This window comes from Cavia porcellus, unplaced genomic scaffold (assembly GCF_034190915.1).
Source record: "Cavia porcellus strain 051 isolate PalLab524CR breed Dunkin Hartley unplaced genomic scaffold, mCavPor4.1 scaffold_2, whole genome shotgun sequence".
NCBI classification, from domain to species: domain Eukaryota; kingdom Metazoa; phylum Chordata; class Mammalia; order Rodentia; family Caviidae; genus Cavia; species Cavia porcellus.
The window spans coordinates 138,168,304-138,183,394 of NW_026947485.1; the positions used below are offsets into that span (position 1 = coordinate 138,168,304).

Genomic DNA, 15,091 nt, shown 5'->3' on the forward strand with positions numbered 1-15,091 from the left:
CATTTGAAGTATTCTTTGTTCTGGTTGAAAGCTACTGTTGGTATTTTCCAATAAACTTGTCCTGCTTGCAAGTCTTTCTGTGTAAGATTATAAGTCTCTAGTAACTATGTTGTTGCCAGAATGTTGCTAGTGTGAAAGTAATCTTTCTGTGTTTGCTAAGTAGCATATAATTCACTACCCATAAGTACATTACAGGCACTTACTTACTCTGATTTTTTTTCTTTTTTTACTTACTCTGATTTTAAAAGTAATTTTTATCACATTGGTGCCTCTGTACACAACCTTAATTCTTTCCATAGTTCCTGGGAAGATGACTGGCTGCAGTCATGTTGTAACCTGATGCAGAGTTTGAGATCAGAAGCAAAATTTTGACAAGTGTTCCTGTCTGCAAACGGAATTGTTTGCTAACAGAAGTGTTTGTGAACCGAGCCATTACTGTGTATTAATAACATTTAAATGAAGCTTTTCTGAAAAAAGTTATAAAAGGTCAAGTGGTTCCTTCATTTATTTATTTTCTCCTTGTAGCCATTCATTTTTGCTTTGCTAATGATGATAAATAAGTCTGGTCAAATGTATTTTATTGTACAAAGAAAATGACATAGCACAATGTAAGTTTTATACCATATATAACAACTTATTATCAGGCCCCTATTTATTATACAGTACTACCTTTAGAATGTAGTGAGTCTTTTGGTATTATTTCTCACTCAAACGTAAATTTTAAAATTTGTGACTGTTAATCGTGGTTTGTCAACTTTATTGGATGAAGAAAGGCCAAGTGGATCAAAGCATGTTCCTCAGTGTGTCTGAGTGGTCATGGAGGCATTAACTTGAGCACTGTGCAGAGTTCCTACCCACTTTTCTCTGGCACTCTTCTCCTCCTCCACTTCTGCCCACCACAGACTAAGCATGTATACTTGCATACACATTTCCACCATGATGTTTCTGTCTTGGGGCTAGCTACCCATGAACTGAAATGGCGAACCCAATCAAACTTAGCTCCTTCAAGCTGTGGATGTTGGGTTTTGTGTCCAGTGAAGGGAAAGCTGACCAATTACAAGTGAACTGAACAGCTTTGAATCAGCTGGTGCAACTGGATAAATGACTCCATTTCTTTTTACTTTGCTAAGTCTGGTTGGCCAAGGGCTTGAATGCAATTTAATGTTACAGTATTCACCTAAGATATTCCATACTCTAGGTTACCCAAGATATAGTCTGATTGATCAAGAAAATGAAAATATTCATAAAAGAAGATTAATATTCTCAGTATTGTATCTCTCTTACTTTTGTTGTTTATTAATTTTTAGTTGAGTGAACTTTTGGGGAGTTTTAATTATTGGGCTATCTAGAAAGTAGTAATATGTGTTTAGGACCTGCTTGCAGAATGCTTAAAGATTATTAGAAAAATTAGAAGTGATAAATGGCCTTGATGAAGGTTGAATAGATTGCCTCAGACAAAAATAAGAAGCTTTAGGTGCAGTGAATGCAGCAGCATTAATGAGGTTGAGAAGGTAAAGACAGACTTTATGCAAAAGGTGGCCTTTGAAGTGGATCTGGAAGGAGCAGTGGAATTTTAATCATGACAGAGAGCAGGGGAGTAATCCCAGGTAAAGGGAGCAGTGCCCTCAGGTCAGAACCAGGGAGACCTCACAAAACTAGAAATGGGAAAAATTCCTTTCCTGAAATTTGTAGTATTACTCAACCGATTCTTTCAAATATTTCATTATTGTGAGTATATTGTCCAAGACAAAATTTTAATTTGGCTATTTTGGAGAGTCCTTGGCATGCTAAGCACTATGCTTGCAGTTTTACCTTATTTTGTGGCTTCTTAATGATTCTTCAGTTCGGCAGAAATTTCTTCTACGGTGGTTAGAAAAAAAACAGGAATGGTGCTAAGTACAATCACGCTCAGGTCTCCCCTTTGCCAAGGACTGAAAGAAGGAAAGAATTGTGCTCTCTATCAGTGTTTAGTGAAACAAACCATCTAACTTAGAAATGGAGTGCGTCTCTCAGCATGTGAAGTATGGGGCATGTGGCCACCATGGTGGTGTAAAGGGGACTATAAAAGTTAGGTCTGCTTGTTCAAGGGAAGAGTTCTGATTCAGGACTATTTAGGGAGAATGTATAAATGTGGTCAGTACATTGACAACTGACTTATACCCTCTGAAGTCTTTTGTCTCTGTGCCTTTCTTTACTTAATACCTCTTGGTGCATGAACCAAATCCACAAAACAGTGGTTTCCATGAGGTAATGACTAATTTCCGCTAGTGTACTTTTGCTTTTAAAGAAATGTTTTTACACAAGGAATACACACATACCTTTGTCAGATGCATGAAGGGACTTCTTGTGAAAATGTAACTCTCCTTGTCTCACTTTTCAGAGGACACTTTTAGAAGTTTCTAAGGTGGGGCTGGAGTTTAGCTCAGCGGCATAAGCGCCTGCCTTGCAAGCGGGCAGTCGAGTTCGATCCCTGGTACCCATAAAAAGGAAAAAGACAAAAAAAAAAAAAAAAAAAAAAAGTTTCTAAGCTACTTCTCTAGGACTCTGATTGGCCAGTCAAGAACTCCCTCATCACAACTCTTTGTCTTATGTTCTAGAAGCATCTTCCTTTTGTCTGGCATTTATTACTATACTTTCTCCACATCTTCTCCAGAATAAAAATTGTTGGCATGTAAAAGCACTTGATAAATATTCTAATAAATGAAGTTCTGTGTTTCCCAGTATCCTTAATGGTACTTACTTGTCCTTGCTTTCAGTAATAAATCCTGAAATTCACCAAATATACTAAGTTCCTACTTTGCCTCTCATCTTCTTTGTTATTATTATTATTATTATTATTATTTGCTGCTCTAGTGATTACATCCTGAGACTCCTACATGATTAGCAAGTGTTCTACCACTGAGCTATGACTCTAGCTCTGTCAATTAATTTTTTTATTTCTGGTACTGAGAATGGACTCAGAGCCTTTGAACTGAGCTAACTTCCTATTCCTTTTAAATTTTTCTTTTTGAGGCAGTATCTTGCTAAGTCCTGGAGTTCCCAACCCTGGCTGTAATTTGCCATCTTTCTGCCTCACCCTTCTGGAGTGTTGAGATTATAGTCCATCAATTTTTAATTTCTTTTTTTATTCAAAAGTTATTTATCAACATGAAGATTTTGTATCTTAACTACAAAATAGATTCATAACAGCCAGTCTCTAAGAATAAAATTATCTGTTAGGAAAGGAGGCATAACAACAGAATACAAACTGGGGGAAGGGTTATTGTAAGAGGTTGGTACGAGCAGCGCTGGCAGAAATGTGAGCTGGTCGTATGTACCCCACCCCAATAGTAAATTCTTTACGGGCATCCATACTTTCTGAGTTTTGTCATAATACAGTATGACAGATGAGAAGTTAAGAGGTTTTCATGTATGTTTTTATTTGAAGTGGTGATAGAAATACATCATTTCTGATATTTCCTTGGCTCTGGGCCCAGAGCATGCGTAGACACACCCCGTGCTGTGCAGAATGCTGTGGAAGGAATCATGAGACATCACGTTTTATCTTAGGTCAGCACTGGCTTCATCACATAACTTAGGATACTTTCCTTGTGGTTTCTTTGTGGATAACAAAATATGCTAAAGGATAATATTTGTAAAGTATTTTCACCACCAGATTCTATATACATGCAAAATGGTTATAAAGAATTAACAGACCATATTCTGGTATTTTTGGAATGATTGTTTTAGAAAATGTGATTTCCTTCTATTCATGAAATTTTTTTCAGTTTCCACGTGCTTTTTAAATTGCTGAGCAGGTTTCCTAAGCTTGCTTTTGTGTATATTCTTCATGAGTAGACTATTAGATCCTTTTCATGCTTTGTAGGTATAAAAATACTGTCACATTTCTGTGGACATAAGGTACATAATAGTTTTCATAAAGAAGATGTGACTTACCAATGTTTTAAGAATCTATACCATTGCCATAATTTCATGCATAAGTCTTTTCTCTTTTGTTCTAAGTCACTTATTTACTTGCTTGTGATAGAAGAATTAGGGTTATGTGTGGTATCTGCTGTGGTTATTCCACTTGTTCTCCCTGGGCCTGGATAGGAGAGAGGACGAAAGGAGAGATGAGACGTAGGGAGATTAACAGGAAAGGCGTCACTGCATTTTTTACAGCAGCTTAGAAAATGATAAAATTTGATCTTAGTAGGTCAGAAATTATGAAAGCATTCTTGCAAATCAAAAGGAAATGATTGAGAGTGAAAATCATTGCCCTGAACATGAACAGTGGAACCAGGAAGGAGGTAGTGATGGATTAAGGAGCTTTGCAGGCTTAGCAGCTGACGCTATATGAGACCATTAAAAGGCTGGGTAACATCAGAGTGATGTCTTTGCGCCTGGGAGACACACAATGTCTTTCCAGTAAGCTGTTTTCATAGTGACATTAATCAGAAATCAGTTTTAAGAATCCAGCCTAATGCACTCATATTCCCGGAATAAACTGTTTATATTCACTTTTAATTTATCACTGGACCAGATTTTTTACATTCTTATTTAGGATTTTTACTTGGGACACTGGCATAGCTCGTTGGTCAAACTTCACTGCTGTCATAGGGCAGGGACAGATAGGTACTGGGTTGTTTGTTTCTATTGATTAGCTCAAGACATACTAGAAAATCTTGCTCAAATCAGCAGTCAGCCCTCACTGAGTCCACACTAGGTGCCTCCTACTGTTAGACACTGGCCTGCCATTGGGAGCTCCTGCCCTAAGTGACTTCTAAACTCTTCCCGCATCTTTGCACCACTTGTTCACAAGTCAGAGTTCTTGGCTGAAACCAGTCCTTGTGCTGGTAACCTAGCTGTCCGATGTTGGGGAGTCTGGTTCTTGCCTCTGCAAAGAAGGCAATTCTGTCCATGTTGAAAGGAGTTTTTATATAATGTATCCAGAACAAAAGAACCAAAATGGGAGCCCTTTTTATTTTTATTATTTTATTTTTTTGGGAGTCCTTTTTAAAAGAGAATTTGAAATTAAAAACAATGTAACTCACGGAGGAGAAAACAAAACTCATACACTCAGATTTCTTTAAAAAGATTGGAATTATTTCCCATTCTTCCTCAAAAACCAAACCCAACAAAGGACCACAAATATAGTGAAAAATAGAGAAAGAAAGGGCCCTCTGTTTGATAGAAGGTATGTATTAGGGCTATGTAGCAGCTATTTTACTTAAGTAAAAATGTTAACAATGTTTATTAGTACATGTTTGCAGTACATAACGACCACATTACTCATGGGGAGTTGGTACTGTACACTCTTAATTCTTTCTTTACCTTCTTTTCTTGGGTCTGCTTGCAAAGGAAAATGCCACTCCATTAAGTCCAGGAAGAAGAGAAGGATGCACATTCTTGTAACTGCTAGTGACCCTTCACTGACCCAGCAGTGCAGTAAGAAAAGAGAAGAAAATATGGGGAGACATTTTAAAAAGTAAGAACTAGGACTCTAAGTGTTCAAAGGAGATGTGATTAGTTAAAAAGACTATAGACAAACTATTTTAACTAATAAGAATTTAGCAAGTTGGTGGGAATAAAACCAGTGTTGGAAAATGTAGTTACTTTTTAATACATTAGTAATAGCAAGTCAAAGTACAGTAAACCTATAACATATTTACGAATAAGCCTGTAATAGTTTTTAATTACTTCATAACACCCCCCCCCCCCAGAGGCTTAAACATACCCCGTCTGCTGTCTCACAGTTCTGTAGGTCAGAAGTCTGGACGGATGGGAATGGGTTCTCTCTCAGGGTCCCACAGTACTGAAGTTAAGGTGTTGGTTTGCTGAAGACTTATCTCTTATCTGAAGACTCTGGGGAAGAATCTGCTTCCTCAGCAGCCTTTTTCAGGTAGTTGGCAGAATGTTGTTTTTTTTTTGTAAATGGGGCTGTGTTTCCTTTCCCTTGCTGGCGGTCAGCTAGTAGCTACCCCAGCTTCTTGACGCTGCTCATGCTGCTTCTACGATGTCTACTCCATTGTTTCAAGTGGCAAGGACATGTGACATCCTTCTTAAACTCAGAACACCCTTGATCTTTCTTCTGCCTTTCCCTTCTGCTGGAGAAAGTGTTTGCATTTTGGAGCCTGTGTGATTAAATGAGGTCCACTCTGATAATCTCTCTATCTGAAGGTCAACTACGGGGAATATAAAACACAGTCTGAATGGTAACTCTTCATATTCATGGATTGCAGAGATGGGAATAGGACTTCTTTGGTGGGTGTCTTAGTTACTTTTCTATCATTGGTGAGAAAAAATGCCTGATACCCAAGTTAAAGGAGAAAGGGTTTATTATTGCTCACTGTTTATAAAGTTTTCAGTCCCTAATTATCCAGCTCCAAGGCAGAGTGGCATGGCAGAAGGGCATTGCAGAGGAGAGACAGTGGCAGGCAGAAGGTACAAAGCAGCAAGTGACAAGGGAAAACAACAACCTTCTTTCTGTCCCTTATAGTCTATCTAGGGTCCTTGCCCTTAGCGCATGTAGCATTCACAGCCAGGGTGGGCTTTCCCGTTACCCACACTTAGAACCATGTCAAACCGATCAGTGGACTGATCTAGTATGCACACCCCCTTAGTCCCAGCATCATACACTCTAGATCCAGCCACCTCTGAAAAGCCCCACATAGCACCAATGAGGCTTTGGGGGGACCTCTAAACACAAACTACAAGAGTGGGAGATGATATTTTGTATATTTCACCTGCCACAAAGCCTAAGTAGAATTTTATGAAGCCTATGTGAAAAAAGTAGAAAATTTTCTTGAAGAATTGAAGAAAATCATATATGTTTAACATGGTAAATATATCATCCCCTTCTTCACCAGTTATCTAGCCTATGATTTCAATTTAATTTCAAATTCCCAACAGAATTGTGATTTAAATTGCCAAGCTGATTTTAAACGTCTAGTAGAAAAACATATTCAAGAACTGGCAAAAGCAATTTTGAAAAGAAACAGTGAATATCTAATTAAGTTTAACTCATTAAAATTTTGGGAGTATTGTTTCTGGATAAATCCATTGGCTGGGACTGAGTAGTAAGCAGATGATATAGCTGTTTCAAATCAAAATGGAAATGATGGCCTTTTCAGTAAATGGTGGTGCAATTATCAATCCATTTGGAAACTAAGTTAGACCTTATCCCAAGCACAAAATAATTTCCAGATGGAGTGAAGAGCTAAATAAGTAAAACTGCACCAGTATTAGAAGTTCTAGGAGAATTTGCTGATAAATTTCGGATTAGAGAATGCCTTAGCACAAACACTAGACAATACGATTAGCTAGCTATTAAGTGCATGAACATGGGCTTACTTTTAGGAGAGTCAGGAAAAGGTAAACAAAAATCCTTTTCTTATCCCTTAATCAGATTGGAAAAAATTTTCTCAATCTAAGCGTTGGCAAGGAGGGAAGGGACATGCATTTTCACTGAATGAAATGTAATGGTCTTTTTGGCAGTGTCCCCTGTAACATCAAGTATTTGTGTGCTTCATATGAGTGACTTCACTTCCAGATTTTTTCCCAAGGGAAGTGCACAGGTACATGAGCACAAAGAAGTATTTACTGTATGTGGCATTGTTATTGTGGCAGAAAATACCCAGCAGTGTAAAGGTCTATCACGGAAGAGTGTTTTTGTTTTAAGTAAGTTGTGTAATGGATTTTGAAAAAGGAAATAATTGAATTTAACTAATGTAATTTAGAAGAAAACAAAATACCTATGGGATTTGTAACAAGATGTGTCTTCGTTAAATAGATACTTTGCTCGCTTCATATCAATCATTTTGTAATACATTTAACCAAAACATGTCCCTTAAGTTAGCAGTACATATTCTAGAAGCAGTTGTAGTATTGCGTACTCCCTTTGTATGCATAAGAACGTGATGGCAATTCTCTGAGCGAAGGTGCAGGTGAACAAAAGCCTGTTTTATTGCCACAGTACATGACTTGGGGACTTTTTTTTCTTTTATTTTGGTGGTGTTGTTTTTTCTGGGAATTGAACCCAGGACCTTGCTTATGTTAAGAATCTTAAAGAATCTAATCTATGTATGTTGTGGGAGGGAAAAGAAGACAGATTAGTATTTTAGGTAGATTTTAAAAACAGCCAAAAGAAATACTTTCTTCATGTCTTTGCTTATATGAGAAAGATCAAGTAAAATTCTTTGTAAGAGCTTTTCAGAACATCAATTTTAGCTTTTATATATGGGCTTATTTATTTAAAAATTTAAAAACAAAAGCTTTAGCTTTGTAAATTGTATTAGGTCCTTGTTAGAGTAATGAAACAAGGGGATGAAAATTGCTTTGGAAAATAAAAGAATTATGGAATTTTAAACCAAAGTGGTGTTTGATGAATTATTAGATATTTTTCATATAAAAATTATCTTTATTTAAAAGAATTTGTTCCTAAATATAATTTATAATCCTATAAGAAAAGAAGCTTATATTAATGTAACATTTGGTATAATTTAAGAATTATTTTCCAAAGCAATTTCTTGGATTAAATCACATTTGTCTTTGTAATTGAGGCAGAAACCTGAAGAAGGTACATGTTCTAATAAAAACACTGTCACAGTGAGGGAAGCTAATAAAGGACAAGAAGCATGATTGTATCCTACTGAGGCACCAGACAAGATGCCTTGTTTAAAAAGAAAAATTGTGAATTATTTTTGCAGAAGTCAACGAAAGGTTCCATTGTCCTTGACCATGTATTCCGTCACATAAACCTTGTGGAGATAGATTATTTTGGCCTGCGTTTCTGTGACAGAAGCCATCAGACGGTGAGTACAGTGGTTTCATATTAACTTTTTCTGGTTATAAATCTCTCTGTATCTCTGGCCATTCTGGATGGTTTTATTTGTAACTGAAAATGACTTTGAACACCTCAAACATATTTTTCTCTGATGCTTTCTTTGCATTTTCCTCTCTTCTGCTGAAAGTGTGCAGAGCTGCTGGGTTAGCACCTTCTTTGTGTGTAGTCATCTTTGTGGCTGGCGAAAGTGTCTTCCATTTTTGCGTGTGCTTTCTGTTTGTGCTGGTGAGAGGAGTGGATGATTGTCTAACGTCTTCTGAGAAAAGTGGCTAGCTTTTGAAATGACAGACATTATTGCCTTTTAAGAAAGAAAATAATCAATGTTTTAAAAAAGTGCCTCAAGTTTTAAAAGTGGTTTGAACTGTTGTAAAATAACAAGTAAGGGTTTTCATATATGAACCTGATGATTTAGAGAGTAGGAAAGGCAACCTGGCATATGGTTCTGATGTCTATTATTCACAAGGGTTAACTTGGAAGGTCATCCTGTATATTGGATGGTAGAAATATTAAGAAATTTGTCACAATGGAAAGACTCTGGAGGTTATGATTTTGATGGATGAAGAGATATTCATTAATGTGACTTTTGGTTTAGTCTAAGAAAAATCTTAAACTCAGATAAACCCACTCTTATTACACAAAGTGATCATATGCTTTTCTTAAAATCACTCTAACTGCCTTCTAGTTTTCATCCTGTATCACTGCTGTTGAAATAGAAATGTTCTTCCTCTTCCTTTATCAGTTCTCCCAGCCTCCACTGGGTTATTTACAGTGTTTGCAGCAAGGAAGAATGATTTTCTGAATGATGTCTCTGTGTCCTGGCCTCAGGAATGTCCTAGCCTGAGAATAGATAGGTAAATGGAATGCTGTTGATGGTGGTAACTTGTGATTTCTTTTTAATCTATTTCACAGGAAGATTTCACAAGACAGAAATAAAAATTTGGCATGTGGGATAGATTTCTACCAAAAGGAGTATCTTTTCTAAGTCAAGTGGTCATTAAGGAACACTTAATGAAACATTCAGAGCTCATTGAATTCTATCCCATACAGCCCACAAGTCACTATAGTAAATCTATACTGAAAGATTAAATTGAAGGCTGTAGAAGGTACCTTAAATTATATTCGTATTTTATAAATAACATTTTTTTCTAGTAGAGAAAAATACAGTGTTTGGATTTTGTTTAGTATATCAGACTTTGCTGAGATAGATTGACTACTTGCTAGAAATAGATCTCCCCCCATCTTTCTGTGTTCTTTCTCTTCTTTGAAAAGGAAAAAATATGAAAAGCTAGAGAATTTCAAACAATGACTTGTCCTGTTGGAAAAGAGTTAAAAGTTAGTATTGATAGTTTATTGAAAGTTTTATAGCGTTTATATTAATGCCAGTTTGTTTTTCTGTTACCTTTACTCCTTAGATTTGACATCTGTGTAGAGTTCATAATACAGATTTTATTGGAAAATAAAGTACACTTAAAAGAAGCAAGTTCTTAACATGTTTTGATGTGGTTAGAACATGGGATATATAAATGATGTGTAAAAAGTACTCTTTGCCTTTTGAATTTGTGTTATTTTCTTCTAGTGATTAAAATAGAGATGATTTTTGTAAACATTGCTTAGTCTCTGCATGTTCAAATGTATTGTCTGATTGCCTTATAGTTCCTTTTACTTGTAGGAAGCTTTGAGTGTATGGTCATGAAATTTTGTATTTCTAGTATGTTAGTAGGAGCAGTCCTTCATATTCTGTAGTTACTTAAGGAAGATAAAAATTTATACAGCAACCTTACATTAGAATAGCACAGGATATGGTAAAAAAACTCTTTGTCTTAAAAGTTAAGTAATAGTTTTCATGAATTACTGTTACTGTCTGAGTTACTGTTCATTAGATTAGATTTTGTTTATTGGCTTGCTTTTTCTGTACCCAAAAGTTGATTTTTTAAATGACAAATGACTGTCTAATGGTGCCTAATTAACTAGTATAATTAAAATACACGTTAAAATTTACCTCAGAGAGGACTTTGAAGCTCTAAGACACACCACTAACGCCAACTCTGGGGATGTACAGAAAGAGAGAAAGTGAGAACTTTGTGGATGAAAGACAAGAAGGATAACTAGGGACACAGAAAGCCCTAGGCTCTTTCGCCTCTCTCCATCTTAGCAAATGGTCCTGATTTGGAGCTGTGCTGGAACTCTAGCTGGAATTGGGGGCCGATGTAATTAATGACAAGTATCCTTTCATACATCTTAATTTTATAGTATATGCTTGCAGTATGGTTACATTGATCGTGGGGAGGTGATACATGTACATAGCGCATCTTAATTCTTTTTGTGTCTCCTTCTCCTCCCACTCTCTCCCCTCCCTTTCCCCTTTCTTTATCTCTTGGACTCCTTTCTAACTGCACAAGATCTTTCTCTTTGTTTCCAGTTATCTGTCTTTTATTTGACTCTGTAATTCATTCATATGTTGTGTTTCTCCTGTGAAAGTGGAGGGCTAGAGAGTCAGAGAGTGGATGTAACAGTGGAGGCAGAGGGTGGAGTGATGTAACTATTGGACAGAGGTCTTGAGTCAAGGAATAGAGGCAGCGTTTAGAAAATGGAAAAGAGAAGGAAATGGATTCTTCCATAGAGCCCCTAGAAGGAAGGCAGCCTTGTCTACACTTTGATTTTAGCCTATTAAGATTCATTTGAATTCTTGACCATCAGAATTATAAGGTATTATATTTCTATTATTTTGCATTATCAAGTTTATCATAATTTGTTACTTTTTTTTTTTGGTACCCTACTGGGGATCGAACTTGTGACCTTGAGCCTGCCAGGCAAGTGCTTATGCCACTGAGCTAAATCCCTAGCTCCAGATAATTTGTTATAGCAGTAGAAGGAGACATTCATAGATGCGATAGAGGAGAATTTTATTCTTGCTTGCTCAGCGGGAATATAAGGAAGCAAGGTTGTTACTTGGGTAATTCACATTAATGAGAAACCTAAGATGCTATTATTTTTCCTGTGATTAGAGCTGTATGTGCTTCCCCAACTGTGTGTTCTTCAAAAGTATTTAAGTTCTTTGTCATGGGAGAGGAGTGGTGAGATTCAGTTAATGATAGACAAAAAAATTGAAATCGTAGCATAGACTTCTTCACTTTAAATAATTGGTGATTTGAGATTAGTCTGAGGCTGGGAGGAACTTGAGCCACCTTTTGGGTTTTCAGACTTTGCATAAAAGGAAAGTGATGTGGTGGAAAGAATAACTGCCTTTGGAGTCGCAGGAGTTATGTCCTAGGTAAGCTTCTCATGAATGGTGAAGTCTTTAATTTTTCTGAATCTTAGTTTCTCTATTAATATGCTTTCTGTTACTACAATGAAATGCCCAAAGCTGGGTGATGAATAAAGAAATGGGGTTTATTTACTCTGGTTTAGAGACTTAAGGACATAATCAGTTCAGCTCAGGTGAACATCTCATAGCAGACCACTTCATAATGACAGGAGTATATGCAGTAGGGAGAGATTACATGGCAGACAGAGAGAGTGAACCTGGAGAGTGTCCAGATTTGCTCTTTTATTAACAGCTGTCTCTAGAGGACTAACCCGGCTCCCCCATGAACTGCATCCATTCTTCCTAAGAGCAGCACCTTCTGTGATCTAATTGTCTCTCACTAGCTCTTACCTCTTAGAGGTCCTGCATCATGTCCCACCACCAGCACCAGCACCACCACCACACTGAGGACCAGGCTCCCACACATGCACCTTGGGCAGGCATGCCTGAACCATAGCAGCTGCCTTATCTGTAGGCTGAAAACAAAATGCCTTCTTTCACCAAGTCATAGAATGGTTGTAGGATCTAATCAGAATGCATGAAAAGCTCTGTGTGGGTTATAAAGTGTTAAATGTATGAGTGTCATTTCCTGTTGAAACCAGAGAGAATATAGCTGGTGATTTTTTTTAAAAAAGTAGAATAGGGGGGAAAAACAAGGAAATAATATGGAGGAAAGGAGAGAGAACTGGGAAATTTTTGAAGATGAGTTTTGATGATATTGAAGGTAATAACAAGGGTAAGTGTGATATCCCAATACTATTTCTGGTTTTACTGGTACCAAGTATAATCATGTCTTATTTTATGGATTTTTTTTTTCTTTTGCCGGTGAGGGGAGGGCACTGGGAATCAAACTCAGGACTTCACGCTTGCCTGGGAGGAGCTGTGCCGCTGAACTCTATCCCTGGCCCCTCATATCTTTAACATTAGCATTTGAGACTCCTTTACAAATTACTCCTTGAAAGGCAGTGGTTATGTCTAATTAGAGCTTTTCTCAGAAGATGGAACTCAGTATGGCTTTGAGAATCAGGTTGCTCATCTGCTGCCCTTTGGCTTCAAAAGTCAAAGAAGCACACATACGAGGTAGGATGTAAATATCTTCTTCCTCCAGTGAACTCTTACTTTGCTTAACAGGACAGTAAAAGCAATCGGAAAGAAACTTCCCACCCTCTTGACACCCTCGCTCTCAAGTGCACTCCATTGCTTAGCCATCCTTTCGCCTCTTGTCACAAGGGAAGAGTCTCAGTGCGCCTGACCTGAGCCTTTGCTGTTCGCTGCTCCACGGCCTTGTGGGGAGGAAGGCATCAGTGGTTCCTTGGTGTCTGGGCATAGTCAAATCTCTTCCCTTGAGAACACTTCCACTGTCCCTGGAACCGCCATATGTCACCCACCGCGTTACATCTGAACTCCAGAGTGCTTTGTCTAAATTCTTGGCTTTCATTTCTTAGATCCCTTTCATTCCTAAACTTCTCACAGTTCAGCTTTGAGTCTGACTATGCAACTACCTCCCAGGCTGTCAGGCTTTATTGAACTTGGCCTTTCTGTAGTTTTGACACTAATGATTTGTTCTTTCTGAAAATCTTCTCGTTTTGTTCTTATGGCATGACATTCTCCTTATTTCCTCTTTTCAGGTTTTCTGTTATTTTTGTCTAAGTTCTTTTTGATCTCTTTTCCTCTCCCTAGTCTGTAAAATGGTGTGACTCATCAGGATTTTGTCCTCCGTGTTCTTTTGTTTTAACTCTGTACAGGCTCACATATTTAATGCTGTCTCTTCTGGTACTGTTTGTTTCTGACATGATTTCTTTAAAAATATTAATTAAACTGTTTATATATTTGCATTCTCCCCAGGGTCCCCTAATACTCTGTGCATTACTGAACAAAATGATCTTTATGCACTGAGCTACAGCCCCGTACTCTCCACCACGAGCAATGGCACTCCTCTTTGCATCCCAGTAGTGTATTTTACAATGTATATGAGATTGCACTTTCGTGATTGGATGTTCTGGCAAACATTCATAATAACTGATCAGTAATAGCTGGTAAGCTGTTTGTAAGTGATGATATGAGTCCTGCTGCAAAGGAAGAAAGGAAAGATGGTCATAATGAATTATTACTCAATGAAGCTTTTCTGCTCTATGGTGTAGTCGAACACCTGGTGGCAGAACAGAGGTTGCAGATGAAGTGAAAGAATCTTCTTGAGTAGGCCTTTGGCTTCATGAAGATCACCATAAGCAGCACAACTTCAGGGAGGACTGATGACAACGCATGAAGCACATCTAAGGAAACACCGGGTTGCTGGGTGTTCAGGGCCTGAAAGGGAATGACAGAAGCATCCTTGGAGAGACCCGTAGGGCTGAAGTTCTTCTCATTTTCCTGTGGATAGCTATGTGTTACTATTCCTGGGCAGTCACATCGGCTCTATGGTTTTGTTATTAGAGTCTAGTGACATCAAAGTTCTTATTTCCAACTCATATATCTCACAAGGCACTGTATGGTAATGAACACAGACTGTGGCCTTGGACTCTCTGGGTTGAAAGTATTTTCTACTCCGCAAGAGCTTGGTGGCATTGAAAGAATCTAACTTCTCTATGACTCAATTTTCCCATTATAAACTGGGGATAGAAATAGAGAACCAATCTCATTGCGTGGTAATGAGAATTGATAGAATTTGTTTAAAATGCCTAGCCTAAATTGTATGATCAGGAGAATGTATTAGCTCTTTAAAATTATATGATCAGGCATATGTTATAGCTCTTTCTTGTTTGCTGTGTAGGTGCCTCTCAAGTTCCTCAAATGTAGTGTCTTCAAAACTGAAGCCTTTATCTTCCCCTCCCAATCTGTTTAGAAAAATCTACTTGAGAGTAGTGATTTTTTCAATTACATTTAAAAAAACTACCTCTGTATCATTTTAGGTTGAAGTTACAAGCTTTAAATTTTTACAGATGCAAATCTTTAGTTTATTATAA

General features: G+C 37.5%; 1 protein-coding gene across 5 annotated transcripts in view; it reads left to right on the forward strand.

Moving 5' to 3' along the window:
- Epb41l4a (erythrocyte membrane protein band 4.1 like 4A) overlaps positions 1–15,091 on the forward strand; it is a 226,651-nt gene that overhangs the window by 97,597 nt on the left and 113,963 nt on the right. For all 5 annotated transcript variants that reach the window (XM_063245460.1, XM_063245459.1, XM_063245458.1 and 2 more), the window contains one exon: positions 8,688–8,792. In XM_063245460.1, coding sequence (XP_063101530.1) covers positions 8,688–8,792 — 105 coding nt within the window. Of the gene's footprint in view, positions 1–8,687; positions 8,793–15,091 lie in introns of those variants that run through there.